A 22,609-nucleotide genomic window follows, 5' to 3' on the forward strand; every position below is an offset into this window, starting at 1 on the left:
TGATACTGTAATGTGATGTGATGTAATGTGATGTAATGTGTAATGTGCAATTGTGAATGACAACTACGAGAAACAAAATTGCATTGACTTTGGTTTGGACAAAGTATAATCTCCAAACTGGAGGAGGTGATATTAGACACCTTTTTTGTAGCGGTTTTTATGCTAATAATCTTAAAAACGGATTACTTTTGTCTTTGGATAAGGAGCCATACATTATTAGATATCAGGACAATTTCCCTTATTGCTGTAGTTACCATACAAATACATTACTCAATAATAACTTTCTTAAATTCTTCAGCCATATATATCGAACTGTCCAGCACAGCAGAGAGCTGACCCTTCCCTTTTCTGACAATCACATATTCATGATTTGCAAAATTGTAATGTATTACTTGAACTTTTCTAAGCAGTGGTTTCCCATACATGGTCTAATAATCTGCTCAATTGCATTAGACTAAAATATCAATGTGACTTGCAAACTTTACAGACACAATATATAGTGGATGTTCCCAAGCCAAGAGAGCTGGGTCTTCTGACTGGGATGGAATAGAAAACTTTTACAAAGACCAATGTATTGCTGGAATCCATGCATTACCCAGGCGCTAATTTATTTCCATAGGAAAAGTCAAAAGCTGAATTTCCCATGCTGCGTTGCTGCAAGGGAAGTGGCTCAGGGAAGGATGCCAGCCGCCTGACCCCCTTCATCAGCTAAATGTATGGGAACACTCAATAAAAATGGCAGTTCTAAAATAGGAAACCCCTATACTTTACTGTAAGAATTGCATGACTGATTATAGTTCTTCTTTTAACATCTCAAACTATACAAAGTTTAAGGTAAGTTGTTACTGCAAACGTGAGCAAATGAAGAATTGGCTGTGATTGACGCGCCTTGCTAAAGATGGGCTCACATGGAATATCTATGAGACACGACTGCAGCTTGACAGGGAGTGCCAATCACAGCAGAAGGAGTAGAGTGCTCAGCTGAGCGCTACTTCACCTTTGTGTCAGCGACGGTTGGGGTCTCAGCATTCTGACCCCCACCAATCAAATGTTTTGTGATCTCTCTATGACATATCAAAAGTTTTGTGAACGTGCAGTTACTCTTTAAAGCAGAAGGCATACTTTTATCAGTATTCCAATGGAATTTTCTTCTGTAATAGAACACACCAGCAAAATTATACGATATTAGTAAAGAGAAATGAAAAATAGTGTGGATAAAAAAGAAATTATAGGAACAAATAGTGGTTAAAAAAAAAAAGAGGTGGTTAACTTGATAAAAACAGAAAGGCGTAAAAATGCATTAAAACAAGAAATGAATAAATGGGAAAAAAAAAAAATCTGTGTCCTTGGATACATTTTCCTTTCAGATATTTACAAAGGAGGAAAGATACGTAGAGATTCAAGTGGTAATAAGCAAAGCACACTATTACAAAAGATGTGCCTAACTCAGGAAGAAATGCAAAAGCAGAAAGATAAATCTCCTTGCCCAGCTGGCACATGCCTGGACGTTTTCCAGGAATGACATTTTCTAATACATTACAGTGACCAGCGTTCCTTCTATTTAAGCACTTCCTTCTGGCAGAGTTCTAAGCATGACCGGTATTAAACGGGGGTTCTCCCACAATGCAATATTACATTTCTATGTTAGATCACGCAGAACATAACAGATTTTCAATTGGAATTTTCTTTTATTTATGTGTCTAGACCAGTGAGGTGCCCCCCCCCCCTTTTATGATGGGGAGTCATATTTGGGGAGGCAGTTTTCACAGAATTGATCATAAGCTTCTCTCTGACTCATTTTGTGCTGATTTTAATGTTATACAGAATGAAGGAGACATAGGAAAGTTAAGCAATATGTTTCATTTTGGCATTGACCTCCACCAGTAGTGGTGAGGCCCACGTATTACCATTTTCTGCCTGATGAGGCCCTAGTAGGTAAAAATTTGAGAAGCCCTGGTCTAGATATTATGGCTACATGGTTGTTTTTTTTCATCTCCTCTCAGAACGTCCACCTAATGTGTCCAGTGCTGGTGAGAATACACCGCTTCTAGCGTGACGATTATTTTTGACTGGACTGCACAATAGCAATGCATACATTATGTGGCTGTTCTGAGAGGGAATTGAAATAAAACCAGGGGGGCCATAAGACTTGTAACAGCAAGGAGCATTTTTTTAAACGATTCCGATAAAAAAATTGTTATATTTAAATATTGGACAACCCCATTTAATAAATGTAGTAGCAATGGCTGACATTGATCCAAAATTTGGGATTCCTTAATATTTGGTGGTGTTCTAAAAGGTATGGTTAGAAGGTTCAAGAGGAATATTACCTTATTAGAATACTTGTAGACAGCATCGTAGTAACACAGTGGATGAGATACTAACTTATAAAGCAGACTGGTTGCCAATTAAACCAGTGCCACAAGCGATGCCAAGTAGAACAGTGATACATTTGATGCCAAGCATAATAATGCAAGTGCTGCATGCCAAGTATATTAATACCACATATGCAAAAATCACATTGGATTCTGAGGAAATCAGTGACATTTGATCAATATACAGAACACATTATTCCATGGCTTCAAACCTATTATGAGCTGCAATGTGAAAAACGTATGAAGAAAATGGAATGCAAATTTTCCCAGAATCACAAATTCTGTTTATGTTCTATATAATTTGTTCACTGGTAGCGTTCTCTTTTAATCTCATCTATATTATGGTTTTTCAGCTTTTTTTTTGCCTGAGTAAAGCTCCGTTCACACCATGGTTTTAAGTCTACGTTTGAAGTATACATGCTTTTAAATGAAAAGCATGTAAAACGTGTACAAACAATGTAACATGGGACCAATGTATACCAAAAGGGTGCAAAAAAAAAAGCCAAAACATTGACCTCAACTGTTTGGGCCAAATAATGCAGAGTTTTATCTGGTTTGGACAACCTGAAAAGATTGGAAAGTGCTAGAAATACCTCTAGATTGACTTTGCAAGGCCTGGATTGGATTTTAGTCAGCATCAACTACCCGTAACTGTTAATGTTACTTTGAACTACATTTTTGTACATTTAACAGATAATGATGTCATGGCTCAAAATGGTAGTGTAAAATCGAACAACCCTACATTTAATGGGATGTATGGAAATGGTTGATCCAGGTATAGCAGTACTGGTATCATATATAATAATAATAATGCAATTTCTAGTGCCCATTTTGTTATAGGAAAAGGAAAAAAGACAAGTACCTATTCAGCCCAGAGCCTGTAAGATGTTGTCTCTCCGCTTGGCGCCAACTGCGGTACAGAGCAGGAGACACTGAATGTTATGAGCCAATAATAACCTCACAGTAGTCATAATCTTCCTTGCTTTTAAAACATATTGTATACAGATCCCTCCAGCCAGCTACAGAGTTCTGATTGCTAATAGTCTAATATTTCCCTAGATCATCAAATAAGATCTTGGTGGCCACCAATGAGAGTCACTGGTCTAGACATATACAGAAGTTACAAAAAATCCCTGCCACTTAATCCATTTATTTGGACGGATAAAAGCAGTGAATAAACCAAGCATGCACGAAAAATGTTTCAGGGTCCTGTGTAAGCCCCTAGTTACAGCCCTAGAGTACTGACAAATAATAGAATAGTGCAGGTCGAGAAACAAGTGACTCATTATATACAGTATAGTTTGGAAACATATGGTAAAGCCTCATTGGCTAAAGGCTAACTTCAATATACATAGAAAAATGTCATAACATGCATATGACTGGCTGGAGCAGAATGTCAGCGACGATACAAACAAGGATCAGCACATTTCTAGTGAGCATGTTAAGATGCAAGTATACGTTTAGCTATATGTCCAGTGATAAAAAGTATAACCCATGTGTGTCTATGCCTAGCACACTCCAAGACACATAAAAGAGATTAATATTACATCTTTACCTGCCCTGCTTTTCAGTATCCAGAAGTCTTTGCACTTCTCGGAGTCTACACTCAAACTGCGTCTTCTCATCTTCTAGTGAACTTCTCCAGCTCTCCCACTGACGTTCCTTCTCTAGCAGCTCATCATTCAGTGCCTCTAAATCCATTACCTGCTCCTCCAGCATTGTGCATGTCGTTTTAAGAGCTTCCATTGTCTGTAATTATTAAACCACAGATGTTAAATCAATTTTCATAAATGCTGATTTCTAAAGAAATAAATTGTATCCACTTATTGTTCAACGCTTGCTTTACCTATGTCAATCAGGGTCTGGATCTTTTTTTTTTTTTTTTTTTTTTTTTATACCCCTTACAATCCATTTCTAAGCATATTCTAACCTAAAATAGAAGTTTGCATGAAGGGGTTGTCTAGATAGAACACAGATTTTCATATACTACTCTAGTCACCCCCGAGTCTGTACAGACAGGGAAAAAGTTTATGGAGGCAAAAAATGCTGCTAGAAAGGTCTCGAGTGAAAGACACAATCTTTTATACAAAATAAACAATGCTTTCAGACCAAATAGAGAAAAAGGTGTCCCAATATCATAAAGATATTTCCAGTTCTGTTAGGCCTCATTTACACGAACGTAATATACGCGCGTGCGACACGCGTGCTTTGCACGCATGTCGTACGCACCTATATTAGTCAATGGGGCAGTTTAGACGATGCGTGAATTGCGCTCAGCGCGTGTGCGCAGAAAAAAACTCACGACATGTTCTATAATCGTGCGTTTTTCGCGCACTCACGCACCCATTGAAGTCAATGGGTGCGTGAAAACCACGCATGCCGCACGGAAGCACTTCCGTGCGAACTGCGTGATTCGCGCAAGAGCTGTCAAACTCCTGAATGTAAACAGAAAAGCACCACGTGCTTTTCTGTTTACAAACATCCAAACGGAGTGTCAAATTCGAGTAAAAAATGTTCGGGTACGCGACGTCAGGAGACAGTCACTGTCCACGGTGCTGAAAGCGTTAAACTGGTTCAGCACCATGGACAGTGACTTCCGCTCCGAAAATCCATGAACCTGTAAAAAAAAAAAGACGTTCTGACTTATCGATAACTCCGGTCCGACCTCCCGGGATGACAGTTCAGTCCAAGTGACAGCTGCAGCCAATCACAGGCCAAGCACAGGCTGCAGCCAATCACAGGCTGCAGCGGTCTCATGGACTGCGGCGTCATCCTGGGAGGTGGGGCCGGATGACAAGAGAGGGACGCGTCACCAAGGCAACGGCCGGGAGGCCGGACTGGGGGAAGCAGGAAGTTCTTGGTAAGTATGAAAGTCTTTTTTTATTCACAGGTTGGTGTATATTGTGTTCGGCATTCACTGTCGAGGGTGCTGAAAGTTACTGCCGATCAGTTAGCTCTTTCAGCACCTTGGACAGTGACGGGCGTCGACTAGCCTCATCTCTATGATGGCGGCTGCGCGAAAATCACGCAGCCGCGCATCATACACGGATGACACACGGAGCTGCCAAGTGCCTTTTGCGCGCGCAAAACGCAGCGTTTTTTGCGCGGGCAAAACGCACACGCTCGTGTAAATGAGGCCTTAGGGTTAAGAAACAAAAATATATTCCAGCATAAGGTGTCCAAAAGGGTCCCCCCTGTTCAAGAGAGGAGTCACACAGGAAAACGTAGAAAAGATGTTACCGACTCTCAAAATGTGCAGACTTGTGTTTGCCTGCTCTCTTCCCTACAGGTCTGGATCCTGGGAGGACTTTAGAAGTGCTGCTATAATGTGTACAAATATCTGTCAGTGCTTATTTCAATGTAATGTACTCGTAGGCAATTGTAGTGGCTCAATGCGTATTTAGGTGCGGCGCTGGGAAAACCGGCACGGATCTCATTTTTGTTGTGGATTTATGCTGCGCGGTGATAAAGACGCATACAGCAGGGGCGCGCTGTATGCCTCACACTGGGGGCAGCGTTAAGTCCAGCCAGGACGTGATGTGTATTCAGAATCCTGACACTTCTGTAGCGTCTGTGTGATATTTACAGCAAGGCAAGCGTAATCTCGTTACATCCTAATCTCGCGCGATTACGCTTGCATTGCTGTAAATATCACACAGACGCTACAGAAATGTCAGGATACTGAATACACAGCACGTGGAGGTAATGTATAGTCATTGTCACAACACTGCAGTAACGTTATAGTGTGTTTATGTGGCTGCACATAGCGATATAGCTATATCCCTATCTGCTGTGTAAATGAATGGAGAGAAGTGTATGACGCTGATTGGTCACTGATTGGTCAGCGTCATGCACTCCTCTGTACAACACCCACTTGGTCAAAAAGTAAAACACGCCCAGTTGTGCATTAAGAAACTCATTAGCATAAAGCTAATATAGGTCATAACTCCGTCAAAAATGATCGTTTTTCTAAATAAAAAAACACTGCTGTTTTCTACATTACAGCGCCGATCACATTATGTAGGAGATAGGGCACTTATAATGTGGTGACAGAGCCTCTTTAAAGAGGATCTGTCACTAGTTTATGAATGAAGTATCTCTTAATCTAAAAGGCGCTGAGATGTTGACAACTACAGTGTAATTTTTTTTCAAAAACGTTTATTATTTGCAAAGTTATGTTCATTTTTCTAATTATGCTAATTTGGCTATACTTGCCAAATGGGAGGTTACGGTTTCTTTTCACTCTGGGCAGTGTAATGTTTTCTGTATGATGCTGTCCAATCAGCGTTATACAGTTCTCTTCTTCCCAGCCCAGGAAGACAGCATGATCATATAGTATACAGCTTCCATTCTCGACTGTGTTTTAAACTGGTGATACCTCCGGTTGTGTCACAGCTAGAACTGCGATCCTGGTGCCATAATCTCATCTTTCATATGCCACTAGAACCGCTGTTCTAGGTGGTCCACAGCCTGAGATGTGGCTATTTTAAGTGATCCCCCTTCCCTCCAGCCGCAGTCTCTCACACTGTGTGAAGCAGCTTCATGCTGATAGGACAGCGTCAGAGGCTGCGAGTAGCTCCACCTCCAGAGAATCACTGGTGTTAACACCCACTTGTCTATTATAGCCTCATTTGCATATTTAGAAAAAAGCTCAGAACTTTTAAAATAATAAACGTTTTGGGACACAATTGTCACTAGCATTATCCGCGTGACAGCGCCTATTAGATTAGCTAGGAGATCGGGCATTACTAAACTAGTGACAGATCCTCTTTAAAAAGCTCCGTCCTACAAGAGAAGTGAGTGAGCCACTATTGCCCCTTTTGCATTTTTCTGTTGTGGAACTTTTAAAGAGACTGTGTCTCTCAATTTGTGGAGAAGTTTGTTACACCACTTGTGGCTACTTGTATAAGCCACCAGTTAGTAAAGCACTTGTTATTTGCAACACCTGGGCCTACTGTAATCATCTTTGCAGCTAACCCTGCATTGCCTTTCCCACTTGGCTTACACCAGAATTCACACTTTTGTTATATAATATCCAACTGTTTAATTGAAAATGTAGACACTTTTCATTCAAAATAAATAAATACATTCTGGAGAATCCAAATATAGTACAGTTTCCATACACGGGAGAAATGACAAAAGTCTCAGATTTAACAAAACTTGACCTGTTTCTGACTAGTAAGCTGCATCTCCCGCTCTGTAATTTCTCTCCTTAGGTGGTCCACTTCACTTCGGAGCTGTAATATTTCTTCTGCAGCTCCAGAGACCTCATTCAGCTGTTTGGTTAGATAAAAGTTTTGATTGTTCAGCTCTGCATTTTCTTCGCTCATACGGTTCAACTGATCTTCTAAGTCTGTAAGAACCTGGAGACAAAGTATTCAGATTGTAACATGGTAACCACTGGACAGGCTTTTGGGTGTATTTACATGGGGTGCCCCCTTTTTCTTTAATTGCAGAATAAAATAGCAACAAAAAGGACTCATGGCAATACACAGATAACTCATTTAGTACACATGTGAAATCAATTGTTTGCATGAACATCGTAAAAATATTTCTGTGTTGTCTTTGGGGCTATATACAATATATTTTAAATACCCAGAGTAGGCAACAGTGAGAAAAATTGGAGTCTGTACAAATTTGTGATTTTCAGTGGACTTCCTGAGAAATTCAGAACAGAACTAATTTTCTCACACGCACTTCTGACCAATGCTTTTCAGTTTAGTTTCTTTATCTTTTCCAAATGCATACATGTTTAACCCCTTAATGACCAGCCTATTTTAGACCTTAATGACCAAGCCATTTTTTACGTTTTTCCATCTTCTCATTCAAAGAGCTATAACTTTTTTATTTTTGCGTCGACATAGCTGTATAAGGTCTTGTTTTTTGCGGGACAAGTTGTATTTTTTAATATCACCATTTTGGGGTGCATAGAATTTATTGATTAACTTTTATTAACTTTTTTTGGGGGGGGGATAGAAAAAAAACCGCAATTTGGCCACACTTTTTTGCGTCCTAAATTTACGCCGTGTAGCGTGTGTTATAAATAACATAATAACTTTATTCAGCGGGTTGTTACGATTGCAACGATACCAGATTTATATCGATTTTGTATGTTTTACTACTTTTACACAGTAAAAACACTTTTTTTTTCAAAATTATTTGTTTTTGTGTCTCTGTATTTGAAGAGCCGTAACTTTTTTATTTTTTCGCTGATGCAGTTGTATGAGGGCTTTTTTTTTTGTGGGACGACTTGTAGTTTTTATCGGTACCATTTTGGTGTAAATGCGACTTTTTGATCATTTTTTATCTTCTTTTTTTTTTTAAGGCAGGATTCAAAGAAAACAGCATTGTTTTTTATTTTCTTTTTTACGACGTTCACCGTGCGGGTTAAATTATGTAATATGTTTATAGTTGGGGTCGTTACGGACGCGGCGATACCAAATATGTGTAACTTTTTAACTTTATTTTGTTTTTTTTTTAATAATAAAGCAGTTTGTAAGGGGAAAAAGTGATTTTTTCATTTTGTTTTTCACTTTTATTAAACTTTTTTTACTAGCCCCACTAGGGGACTTCACTATGCGATCCTACGATCGCATTTATAATAAACTGCAATACTTCTGTATTGCAGTGTATTATGCCTGTCCGTGTAAAACGGACAGGCATCTGCTAGGTCATGCCAGAGGCATACACTACGGGCAGACTTGGGGGCCTTTATTAGGCTCCCGGCTGCCATCGGAGACACAGACACTTGGTGATCTTATCACCGGGGGTCGGTGGGATGAGAGGGAGCTCCCTCCCTCTCTCCAAAACCACTCAGATGCGGCGCTCACTATTGAGCGCCGCAAACGGGTGAGATTGATACTGATATCGATCTCACTTGTAAGAGCAGGGATGCCCCCAGCTACCTCTGGTAGCTGAGAGTAGGGAGATTTAATGGCTCCCTGCTCAGTTTATTTATTCAGAAATAAAGGCTATTGCATTGGAATAAAGCACGCTAGTGGCCGCCGTAAAATCACTATGGGGCGGTCACTAACGGGTTAACAGATACTTGAAAAACCAATAAGTCACAAAGAAACGTGTTGAGACCGGCAAGAACATAGTAGCTGCTTTTAGGCTACATTCACACTGTCCTTGTTTGCAGGTGATTTACGGTCTTTTAAACGTATTTCTATCAATTCTGACGTATACAATAATTTAGACAAAATTTAAATAAAGAGTGGCACAACTTCTAGAATCCCCTTGAATGCAATGATAAAATAGAGTACATAAACAATACAAAGTGCCACTAGCAGCCAAGATAATGATCTACTCAGAAAACAGTGACAGTGAATGTCCTTGTACACAGGGCCCCTACATGCATGTATTTTATTGCATGTATTTTGGGCTAAAAAAATCAATTGTAATAGGTTTTTATAAAAAATTCTGAGCCAATTTCATTCTGCAGCCTACATATATTTCAAAACATAGCACGCTGCCGAATGCCATTCACTGTAAAATTTGTCAATTGGGCAGTTTTACGACTCGATCTCCAGCGGTTCCTGTGATCTCTTGAATGCTGATGTAGGCTGAATTATGACAGTGCCCAGATTTCTATATCTTTTCCAGACTGTTTGTGCACCTGATAGTTATTTTAAAATGCTACAAGGGCTCTAACCAGATGTATTTAGAATGCGGACAGACCTAGATTCGGAAAGAAGGTTCTGACTAAAGCTAAAGCAGAAGGATAGGCAGGCCTACCGGACCACAAATGACACCAGCAGTCTGTCATTATTTCTCACTTGTTACAGTGTTTTCACAACAAGTCCAAGAAATTATGGGTAAGGCTAAAGATAACTCTTTCACCAATGGATCCCCAAGGATCGACACTTGTGATAGAACCTTCGGTGAAACGTGGTCCCTTTTAGTTCCTCAATCCCGAACTATCTGGGATGTTTGGGTAGCAAAACATAATATATCCTCTAGGCCGGTTCCTGTGCCTTCTCTTTTTCAAAATCCTGCATTTTGGCCTAGCCTTTTGGCTCGTACCTACTAATTTTGGAGAAATCTTCTACTTCTCGTTTTAAACGTGTATTGGTAGACGATGGATTACCCTCACTTGACTTCTTATGAGTTTAGAGACCTGGAACGAATTTGTCCTGTTTAGAATATGAACAACTACATTTGTTCATTCGCAACACATTCCCAAGTTCATCATATTCTTCCTCCTCATCTTATTTCGAATACCTTTTTCTTCTCTCTCCTGTTGTGCCCAGATGCTTATCGCGCATGTACCAGCTTATGTTGTAGTACTGAAACACCAATAGAGATGGAACTTGATGTTACCTTTGACTAGTGTGATACTTTTAAAAACCATGCGATTTCTCGCATGGCATTTCCTTGTCATCGTAGGCGAAAGAGAAGAACTATAAGATCATATCCAGGTGTTGTCCAGTAGACGTTCACAGAATGCTCCCAAGATTTTCTTAGTTGTGTTGGTAGTGTGAAAAGGAAAGGGGCACCATGCTACAGATCTTGTTGGCATGTACAACAATCAAGCTTTTTTGGTAGAGAATACTAAGCACCTTTCAAAAAACTCAGGGAGACGAGTTCCTAACAACCCCCAGATTACCTTGTTGTCTATTATACCAGGCTCATTGGCCCCAGTTAAGAAAGGTATCCTGAGACAGCTCCTAACTGCAACTATGATGGTGATCGAGCGGCACTGGAGAATGGACCCTCTCTCTGTGAATGGGTTGCAGAATTACACAATATCATGAGAATGGAGAAATTCATTTTATAGGACCATGAACACTACTCCGCTTTCCTCGCAACTTGGCATCCATGAAAAACCTGTACTGTCCTGATTATTGTACAATAATACCTTTCTTCCAAGATTCCATTTACTGCTTCCCCATCCCTATTTTTTTTCTCTTTCCCTACTCCCTTCCTTCTAGCTTACTATGCTTTACTTTTTACTATATACACAAGATCACGTTTCACATATATTTCGCTTTCCTGCACGCTTTAATCATAGCCAGGTCACATTGTTATAAGGGTATGTTCACACGCAGTGGTTTAAGACGTAATTCGTAAATGCCTCGAATTACGCCTGAAAAGACTGCACCATTACGCCTACAAACATCTGCCCATTGCTTGCAATGGGATTTACGATGTTCTGTTCCCACGAGGTGTAATTTTACGCGTCGTTATCAAAATACGGTAAATAAAATGATGCCACGTAAAAAGTAGTGCAGGTCATTTCTTGGGACTTTTTGGAGCCGTTTTTCATTGACTCCATTGAAAAACAGCTCCAAAAACGGCCGTAAAATACGCTGCAAAAACGCGAGTTGCTACAAAAACGTCTGAAAGTCAGGAGCTGTTTTCGCTTGAAAACAGCTCCATATTTTCACACGTTTTTTTGCTAAGTGTGTGAACATAGCCTTACCCTTAACTCAAATTGGTTCTAAGGGATAGGCATTTGTTTTACTGTCCTATCTGGGACAGTTTGGCATGCCCTATCAGTGATAATTATTTGAAAGGGGGTTTTCTCTTCTAAATTCTTCCTTTATACCAAGAACACTGTCTTGAAGTTATTTTTGTAACGCCCAGGATATTAAACTTTCTTTGCAAGTGGATTGTATAAAAGACACTTCGATTCAATGTTCCCTTTCAAGTGATTTTCTTCCTTCATCGACGATACATTACTGCTGTACATTTCAATGTCTTTTTCTTGAAATTCATTAATTAAAAACAGATTATACATAAACTGAATTATGATCAAATCAAAGTTCATCAACTTTGATTTGATCATAATTCAGCGTAGGTCACCGTTCAGGAGATCAAGCCATCATCAAGCCGTGACAGAGCCCGTCTGCCAGATTTCATGATGTGAATGGCATTCTGCAGCCTGCTATGTATTGGAATACATGCGGGCTGCAGAAAGAAAATGGTTCTAAATTTTTAATAAAAACAAACAATGATAATTTTTAGCCGGAAATACATGCAATAAAATAACATTTTTTTGCCCCATAAGGTGTCTCTAACCTTGTTGGCTAAAAACACACTGCGTCCGTTCCCACTGAATGTATAGTCAGAAGTATGTAACTGTATGCCTATACAGTTGGATACACCTGCCACAGATTTCTATTAAAAAGTATGAAGTGCGGCACACATTTTTGTATACACTTGTATTGGAAAGCAGAGTCGACTCGGCAGCACACTTCGTTGGCATACGTTTGGCCATTAAAGTCTACGGCCACATCAGCGGATAAACTGCCAGTTGGTATTTAGACGTGGTATGTATTTAGCCCAACAAGGCATAGGGTTTTGCATAAAAGCATTTTATTAATTAGCAATTAACAATCTTTACAAATATGTAAGTACAGTCTTATCACTATAAACTATTTAAAATGATCATAACTCACTGTACAACTATCCCGTAAGGTATCAAATTTGCGCTGGATCTCATCTCTGTGTGACTGAAAAGAAAAAAATATTTTTTTTTAAAGTAAAATTAAACCTTATAATGAATTAAAAGGCATCACATCTGTTCTTTTTTTTTTATACCCTCAATACTTGGATTTCCTCCTCAGCTTCTGCAGTGGTCTCCTCCAATTCAGTTTTTGCTTGGTGCAGCTGGTTTTCTAGAGAGGAACGCGCTGACTGGAAAGAGGCAATTTGGGATTCCCGTTCCTGTAAAGTCAGCTGCAGCTCTGTTAACTGCCTCTTCAACTCCAGCTTCTGCTCCTCATGCTCCAGACTAATCTGGATGATAAAAACACAAGTACCATCAATAGAGTTTTGAAAGAGATCTCTAAGCCAGTAAGAAAATACATATTTCCTAATGTACTACTGATTGACTACGGAAGACTGAAAGGAAAGTGTTCATTGCCACAGAAAAAATTAATCAGCCTATAGTTTCAGAATAGGATTCACTGGTGTGATATATGAGTAAAATATAACATTTATTTATAACTCTCTAAAAACAGGGGTACAATCACCACTGTGAAAAAGCCCCACCGTGTGTATAAAAATGTATTAAATAGTAAACACTGAGTTCTAATTCAATTGTGAACCTCCTATAGCTCAGTGTTAAACAAGAATATCAATACGGAATCAGCATTTGAAAAGTGGGCATAACAATAGTCTTGACCCTAATTCACACTAGAGTCCGTGATAACCACACCGGAAGCTCCTAGTGTTGAGGTAAACAAACAATGCTAGTGTTCCCTATGCTAAAAAATTCCTATTCACAACCGACCCTACGCGTTTCAATACTCATCATCAGGGGTCTGTACTTGGTCACTCTGGCCGGGATGCCAGCGATATTTAGTTCAGCAGCAGGTATTCTGCTGTACACCACGGAACTTAGAGTCCCAGAATGAAGCATGCCGCTGACATCTATGCGAGCATGCTTCCGTGGTGTACAGCAGAATACCTGCTGCTGAACTAAATATCGCTGGCATCCCGGCCAGAGTGACCAAGTACAGACCCCTGATGATGAGTATTGAAACGCGTAGGGTCGGTTGTGAATAGGAATTTTTTAGCATAGGGAACACTAGCATTGTTTGTTTACCTCAACACTAGGAGCTTCCGGTGTGGTTATCACGGACTCTAGTGTGAATTAGGGTCAAGACTATTGTTATGCCCACTTTTCAAATGCTGATTCCGTATTGATATTCTTGTTTAACACTGAGCTATAGTAGGTTCACAATTGAATTAGAACTCAGTGTTTACTATTTAATACGTTTTTATGCACACGGTGGGGCTTTTTCACAGTGGTGATTGTACCCCTGTTTTTAGAGAGTTATAAATAAATGTTATATTTTACTCATATATCACACCAGTGAATCCTTTAAAATTGTTATGTTGTGGGAGCACAATTGAATATATCTTTGAAATACAATGAATTATAGTTTCAGAATACCAAAAGGTGGATCTGTTATGAGAATACCCTGCCTATTTAAGGACAGCGTATTATAACAGGTTTGTTCAGCTCTTATACCAAATGGAACAAAAAATATTGTCTGTTTATATAATAGCCGCTAAGAAAAAATACAGCTGACTAGTTACTAGTCCACTGTATTCATGAGATCGGCGCTCCTCTACCTCCCCTTACCAATGATTGACAAACGCTGATGTGTCTGCTTGTATACAATCATTGGCGAGGGGGTGGGAAGAGGGCGAGCATCAGGCTTATGAATACTCAACGGAGTTCTCTGTATTCTTTCTTAGAGGCTATTATACAAACAGCGCAATATTATTTTATGCTGTCTAATATAATATTCTAAAAAGATGTCAATAGAGCACAGGCTACCCTGTACAGCATCATGTATTCTGCCTATGTTGCCACAGACAGTCCAAAAAAAATAATTGGCAACCGATGGAAAGACAGGGAAGCAACAAGGAATTTGTTTTCCCTCACAAATTTCTCATGCTTTAATCAGATCACTCCAGCTCATTAAAAAGGGAGCAATTCCAGTAAGAGATGAGTATTATGGGAATGTTGTAGTTGCAATTCATGTAACTATTTAACATTGGTAATCTGTGAATATAGATAGTCATAAGTTAACAAAGCTTAACAATTAGAGGGCTAAAAAAAAAAAAATCATCCTGTAGGAGGCTACGGACAACCTTTTAAAATCTGCAAACTGAGATTTTCCATTGACCATAACATATAAATGATTTTGTTTTTACCTCTCGTAATCTTGTTTCTAGTTCCAGGAGCCGGTTCTTATCAGTGTGCTCTTGGTTATTAATCCGCTCTAGCTGTTCTTCCAGCTTCTGGTTCTGGGCCTCTATTTTTCCAGCCTGAGCCTCTAGGTAGAATTTTTGCTGCCTCAGTTCTGATATCATCTCCTCCTGGGCTTTCCTAAAACAACAAATGATTATAGTCTGGAAAATGCAACAAAACATATCCAGTATGTAACCAGACTTTTTTTTTTTTTTTCCCTAAGGCGAGTGCAAATCGATCATAATAGATACTCACATATTTCTCTGAGTGAATAAACTGCTATTTGCAGCTAGTTTATTGGCTTCAGACAGTTCTGCTAATCTTTGTTCCAAAGACTTGATCTTTGACTCCAAAGCATTGATCATCTGGAAAATTTAAAGTATCAAATATTGGCCATTTACTATTAGCTGAATTGTTTCTTGGACACAGTCAATTAACAAGTAATATTTTTTTTCTCCAAATTTAATACAATATATTTTATTGTAATAAAAAACAAACAAAAAAAAATAATTTCTATAATGCTTACTGCTTTCTGTTCACTTAGTATTCTGTTCTTCTCACAGATTTCGTCTTCATTTTTGACACGGAGCAGCTCAAGAGATTCGTTATCCTCTAAATCTGTTTTGATTTGTGCTTCAAGGCTCTATAGAGTTAAAAAAAACATAATGCTAGCTTAAAACCTTAAAGAAAACTATATAAAGCAGTCATTACAGCTCTAAATGTATGATTAAATATGGAAAGTTCAACTGTCTAGGTTTTTTAAAACTAGTAGTGCCTTGTTCTGTTGAAGCATATGGTTTGTATTTGCTCGCTTCTTTACTAGTACTCCATTCCTCATAAAATGCAGATGACACTCTATGACAAGAAAGACCAGAGACAGCAGTAATAACGAAAGGTGGCCAAACACAAAGCTAGCTGTTGGTCAACTCATTTAATTGATGCCCCCCCCCCAACTATCACATAAACAATCATGCTCAGATAAGCTTACCGTGCATAGCTATTTATATAGGGAGGGGGGAATCTGCCATTGGCAGATGCCTCTGGCAGCGCTCATCTCCCCAGGAAAAAAGGGAATGTACATATTGAAATCCAATGGCTGACTTCTGGAGTTGGGCTGCCCAATACAACGAATTTGTTAAAATTGCCATCTTTTATCAAATGTGTATCGCCATCATAAAAGGCCAGAGGAAATGTAATTAATATCTCCATCTACAGCGCTACTGTGAGCTGGGCTGATAACTGGTAAACCATTTGTTTACATAGGGGCGGTAGTGGTGTGGTTTTTTACCGTCAAAATAAACACAGAAATTGACATCTACAAAGAACAGGTCCATCATGTCTGCTTATCAATTTCCCTGTTTTTGAAGTTGGTTAGGGTTTATCTTTTTGCTTTTGTTAATTATTACTGTCGTTCCATGAGAATTTCATGAGTTTCCATTAAACTAGCCTCATTGTGTTTTTGTGTGCCCATCAACAATGAATAACTTTTCAAGGCTATAAAAATAAAAAATAATAAAATGCTATCAGGAATGAATTAGGAAAAAACAAAAAACAGTATAAAAAAAACACTTGATAAAAGGATTTAATTACTCGAACTTTCTCCTCATAGACTTGCTCATTTTGCTTCAGATGAACATCCAAATGTTGGGCTCCCATTTGGGCCGCCCGGTATTTTTCTTCAAGTTCCTAGGCAAGAATACATAAACACATGATTTAAACAAAGAAGGTCTACTAACACGAAAATAAAAAATATGTATGCGCTATAACCCTCCCAAAGGCGTAGCTAGTGGTTTAGCACAGGGGGGCAAAACACATCTGAGTGGGCCCCAACCTAGTGGGCCCCCGCCAAGGCATTCTCACAACCGCAGAGGCGCATCCGGCAGAGTCAGGCTTATTTAACCCCTTAATGACCGGGCCATTTTGCACGTTAATGACCAAGGATTATTTTTTGTTTTTTCATGGTCGCATTCCAAGAGTCGTAACTTTTTTTTTATTCCGTCGACATAGCCGTATAAGGGCTTGTTTTTTGCGGGACGAGTTGTATTTTGTAATTGTACCATTTTTAGATGCTTATAATATATCGATTAACTTTTATTAACTTTATTTTAGGAGAGAATTGAAAATAAGCAGCTATTCCACCATTAATTTTCACGTTATAAATTTACGCCGTTTACTATGCAGCGTAAATAACATGTTACCTTTATTCTATGGGTCGGCACGATTACGGGGATACCAAATATGTAGAAGTTTTATATGTTTTTCCTACGTTTGCACAATAAAAAGCCTTTTAGAAAAAAATTACTTGTTTTTGCATCGCCACGTTCCAAGAGACGTAACGTTTTTATTTTTCCGTCGATGTGGCCGTACGTGGGCTTGATTTTTGCGGGCCAATGTGTAGTTTTCATTAGTACTATTTTGGGGTACATAGGACTTATAGATTAATTTTTATTTTATTTTTGATGGGGGGAATGGGAGAAAAGAGAGAATTTTGCCATTGTTTTTTGCGTTTTCTTTGGACGCCGTTCATCCGACGGTTTAATTAATGTGTTCATTTTATTGGTCAAGTTGTTACGATCGCGGGGATACCATATATGTGTATGTGTGATTTGTTTTGACAGTTTTAATAAATAAAACCACGTTTTGGGCCAAAAAAGTAGTTTTATTTGACTTTGACTGTAATTATTATTTATTTTTTTCACAAACTTTATTTAACTGATTGTAATTTTTTTTTTAAGTCCCATCAGGGGACTTCACTATGCGATCTGTTGATCGCATATATAATGCTTTGGTATACTTAGTATACCGAAGCATTATTGCCTGTCAGTGTAAAACTGACAGGCAACCTATTAGGTCATGCCTCCGGCATCGCCTAACAGGCAGATGCTGAAGACAGACCTGAGGTCTTTGTTAGACCCCCGGCTGTCATGGAAACCCGACGGCGACCCGCGATTTGTTTGCGGGGGCGCCGATCGGGTGACAGAGGGAGCTCCCTCCCTCTGTCAAACACATTAAATGCCGCTGTCACTATTGACAGCGGCATTTAATGGGTTAAACTGCCGGAATCGGCGCGCGCTTCGATTCCGGCAGTTGCAGCAGGAGCCAGGCTGTGTATAACAGCCGTGCTCCTGCCGCTGATCGCATGGGTACGCTGTCAGTACCCGCACGATCACAGGACGGATATATCCGTCCTCCTGCGCGAACTAGCAGCTGCTGAAGACGGATATATCCGTCCTTCGGCGTTAAGGAGTTAAACAGCTTAGTTTGCTGTGCTATTCAGTTTCTGTAAACTTCCATAGAAGTGAATAGGTGTTACGGAAACAGCGTAGCATAGTGAGCTACACTATAGGGACTACTCACACAGTATAATGTGTATGTAGTGGCCCCCACATAGAATAATGCTCCTATAGTGCCCTCTACACAGTAAAATGCTTCCATAGTGGCCCCCACATAGTATAATGACCACGTAATGGACTCCACAAAGTATAATGAAACTATAGCTGCCCCACACACAGTATAATGTCCCAGTGTCCCCCACACAAGATAATGCCCCCACAGCTGCCCCGATTCAGGATAATGCCCAATAGCTGCCCCACAGGGTATAATGCCCATAGTGCCCCCACACAGAATAATGCCCCATAGCTGCCCCCCACACTGTGTAATACCCCCATGGCTGCCCCATACAGTATAATGTCCTCATAGCTGCCCCCCATACCCAGTATAATACCTCCATAATGCCTACTAAAAAAATAATAAAATAAATACTCACCTATCCCCATTCCCACGGCAAGTGGAGGAGATTCCTCTGCTCCTCCGGTCTGTGCTACGTGTGGCTCGGTGCAGACAGGCGAGATTACGTCACTGCACCGTTCCTGTCTGCAGTGAGCCGCTCACGGCCGTCCTTACACAGTGAATGCTGGAGCAGGGAGGTGACGACTCTTTGCTCCAGCATTAAATTCAACTGTATCTATGTCCAGAGGACGTAGATACAGTCGAAACCGGGACGTGACACCGCGGCCTAGCCCACCCATGGGCCCCAGCATCTGTGGGCCCGGGGTCACCCCCCCCCCCTGCCCTCCTGCTAGCTACGCCTCTGAACTCTCCTTTATCTACTAGGACTTTACATATACCATTATTTTTTCAGCCATCTGTTGAATTTGCTGAGATTTGGTCTGAATGTCTTCCTTTAACTTGTTTTCTCTGCGCTCTACATTCTCCAGTTTCCTAACCTGGTTTTCCAAGGAATGACGTCTCTCCTAAAATGCAAACAGAACTACAAGCTTTCTAACATCTTGTAAAGCAGATCTTGCAAACACTTGTCGAGACAAACATAGCCCCCTAAAAACTCTTGAAGAGGAATAGCAAAGAAAAAAACCAAAAAACCTGATACTAACCAAGTTATCAGCACAACATTAAAATTCAATATATAACAATATGTGTCAATGAAAGGAGTAAACCCATGGTATACATTCATAACATATCCACAGGTTTGCCAATTCACTGAGGCAGCTCTCTCTATAGACTGCAATGGAGAGATGGCCGTGCCCTCTCTATTGAAGTCTATAGGAGTTACAGAGAGCCAAGCACGGCCACCTCTCTGATCAAGTGTATGGGGAACACTGCCTACTGTGCATATGCCATAAATGTATATGATGAGAATACCCCTTTAATGTGACAAGCCCTCTTACAATTACTTGGAATGGCAGTAGATACGTTTATAGTAGATCTATGCATTGACCCAACATATTATGCTCGGTTATACATAATTATTTGTGATAAAAGAAAGTTAAGTATTGAATATAAGAATCAGCGTCTGTCCTCCAAAACTGCAATGTGTCCTTAGCGTAGGCCGTAAACGTGTGATATGTGGGGCAAACCAGATAAACAAGATGAAGCTCTCATCCAGGCTGCTGTGTCTGAAACAGCAGCTCAGTCCCATTCATTTAAATGGAATTCTGTACCAGACAAGGCTGCAGTCACATGCACAGTGCTGTCGAAAGGGATCATCACTTCTTTGTTCTGCTGATCAGTGGTGGAAAACCCCTTTAATGCTAATCACTGGTGACAAATTTAATTTTTCCTTATGCAACACTTTGAATGCCTAAAACTTCTACCTCTAATGTTATTTTTAGTATGCAATGGAGAACAAGTAGCAAGATATGATTGATATGACAATTTATATGGCTCGTATATGTATGTTGAGGATCAGTGAAAGGATGATCTTAACAGCTCAATGAAATAACTAAAAGTTAATAGTGTTGATGAGGTTTTAAGGAATATGGGAAAATATTAAGCAAAACAAATTTATTGACAAAGGACCCACTTCAGCTTCAACCAATTTCTTCTTCATTCCACCATTTGAATCCTCTTGATTCTTAAGTTTTTCCAACTCCTTCTCTGCTCGTTCTTTAGCCTGCCGAATGTTCTGGAGTAATTCAGTAGCTTCAGAGCTGGCCTTTACTGCCTGAGGACAGAGGAAAAAGGAATTGAAACCAAGGACACATTTCATGACATGTAACATGACCAAACCTGCCTTGTAAATGCACACATCAAGAACCATCTTAGCACAGGTTATTTTAAATTGCAAGTTTGTAGCCGCAAGGACTTAAATATGTGCCTTGCCTTTAAAAGGTTATTCTGGTTTCAGCAAATAAATTATTTTGTGTATAGTGAAAAGTTCTACAATTTTCCCATACACTTTCTGTATCAATTCCTCACTGTTTTCAAGATCTCTGCTTGCAGTCATCAAATAGGAATCTTCATTGTTTACTTCCAGGGGATAGAAACTTGTCCTGGTCATGTGATGGACACACAGGTGCACGGCTCGTTACAAGACGGAGTTCTTATAACTGAACTGTAATCAGTCCTGCACCTGTGTGTCCATCACATGACCATGGATAAATTTGTATCCAATGAAAGTAAACAAATAAGGTTCCTATTAGACGACTGCAACCAAAGATCTTGAAAACCATGAGGAATTGATGCAGAAAGTATATTAGAAAATTTTATAACTTTTCAATTTACAAAGAATAAGATTTATTTGTCGAAACTGGAAAACCCCTTTAACTGTTCCCAATAGTCTGTCCCTCATAGAAAGTTCATGACAACATCATATATGTGCATCTACATATACAGACACTGTATCTTCCTCTACCAATATATTTAGCTACTTTAAAATGAAGAACTTTCCCTATTGATACAACTCCTGGCAATTTGTAATCACTCAACTTCTTGTAATGATTGGCAGTATCAAGTAATGTCACTGGATATCAAACATGCCACTTACTTTAGAGAGTTTCTCCTGCAGCTCATGAATTTTATTCTGTTGCTCAGCATTGATCTTGTGATATAAAAGACAGCAGCAAATTAATAACTGAACTGTGTTTACTATATGTGCACCATTTTTATCAAAAAGGAGATATGTGCTATTTTAACATCAGGGTGATAGTCTGAATTCAGTCATTGCACCGATGCTATACAGCATTATATATTTCTTGCAATTTTAACACTAACAGAATAATTTCAGAAATGAACCCTTTTCCAATTAATTAAAATGTGCATATACTACACAAAGAAAACAAGTTATTAATGTAATGCCAGACTGTTTAAAAAAAAAAAAAAAAAAAATTATGTTTTCCTATTAACCATAACAATTTTGATGCCATTTGAAACAATTATTCATGTGCAATATTAAAGGGGTTTTCAGAGGTTTACAAAATTTCCCATACAGTAGAAAATGTACAAATTTATTTATTTTTTGCCGAAATTCATTTCTAATAAAAAAATAAATAATTGTACCACACAAGGTTTTACCTGAGATATTATATTGCCCAGATTCTGCCGTTTTTAGAAATATCCCACATGTGGCTCTAGTGTGCTAATGGACTGAAGCACAGGTCTCAGAAGCGAAGGAGCACCTAGTGGGTTTTGGTCCCCCTTTTTTAAGAATATATTTTAGGCACCATGTCAGGTTTGAAGAGGTCTTGTGGTGCCCAAACAGTGGAAACCCCCCCAAAAGTTACCCCATTTTGGAAACTACACCCCCTCAAGGATTTTCTCAAGAGGTATAGTTGGCATTTTGAGCCCACAGTTTTTTTCTAAATTTATTGGAACTAGTCTGTGAAAATGAAAATCTACTTTTTTTCTGAAAAAACATACAATGTTTTAGTTTTTACAAGGAATAAAGAAGAAAATGCACCCCAATATTTGTAAAGCAATGTCTCACGATTATGGCAATTCCCCATATGTGGAAATAAGCTGCTGTTTGAACCCACAGCAGGGCTCCGAAGGGAAGGAGCGCCATTTGGATTTTGGATTTGCTGGAATGGTTTTCGGTGCCATGTCGCATTTGCAATGCCCTGGAGAGACCAAAACAGTGGAAACGGCCCAAAAGTGACCCCATTTTGGAAACTACACCTCTCAAGGAATTTATGTAGGGGTATAGTTAGCATTTTGACCACACAGCCTTTTCGCTAAATATATTGGAATTAGGCCTCATGCACACGACCGTATTTTTGTCACACGT

At 39.4% G+C, this 22,609-nt stretch overlaps 1 protein-coding gene across 3 annotated transcripts in view; it reads right to left on the reverse strand.

Annotated features, from left to right (window-relative positions):
- CIT (citron rho-interacting serine/threonine kinase) overlaps positions 1-22,609 on the reverse strand; it is a 123,191-nt gene that overhangs the window by 37,853 nt on the left and 62,729 nt on the right. For 2 of the 3 annotated variants that reach the window (XM_075831117.1, XM_075831132.1), the window contains 12 exons: positions 21,371-21,424; positions 20,408-20,548; positions 19,215-19,340; positions 16,678-16,773; positions 15,614-15,730; positions 15,343-15,452; positions 15,051-15,225; positions 12,921-13,118; positions 12,779-12,832; positions 7,541-7,738; positions 3,931-4,124; positions 3,238-3,285 (listed from right to left, as the gene is read on the reverse strand). In XM_075831117.1, coding sequence (XP_075687232.1) covers positions 3,238-3,285; positions 3,931-4,124; positions 7,541-7,738; positions 12,779-12,832; positions 12,921-13,118; positions 15,051-15,225; positions 15,343-15,452; positions 15,614-15,730; positions 16,678-16,773; positions 19,215-19,340; positions 20,408-20,548; positions 21,371-21,424 — 1,511 coding nt within the window. The remainder of the gene's footprint in view (positions 1-3,237; positions 3,286-3,930; positions 4,125-7,540; positions 7,739-12,778; positions 12,833-12,920; positions 13,119-15,050; positions 15,226-15,342; positions 15,453-15,613; positions 15,731-16,677; positions 16,774-19,214; positions 19,341-20,407; positions 20,549-21,370; positions 21,425-22,609) is intronic. The other variant, XM_075831126.1, reaches the window with a different exon arrangement.

Source organism: Rhinoderma darwinii, chromosome 1, assembly GCF_050947455.1.
Source record: "Rhinoderma darwinii isolate aRhiDar2 chromosome 1, aRhiDar2.hap1, whole genome shotgun sequence".
NCBI classification, from domain to species: domain Eukaryota; kingdom Metazoa; phylum Chordata; class Amphibia; order Anura; family Rhinodermatidae; genus Rhinoderma; species Rhinoderma darwinii.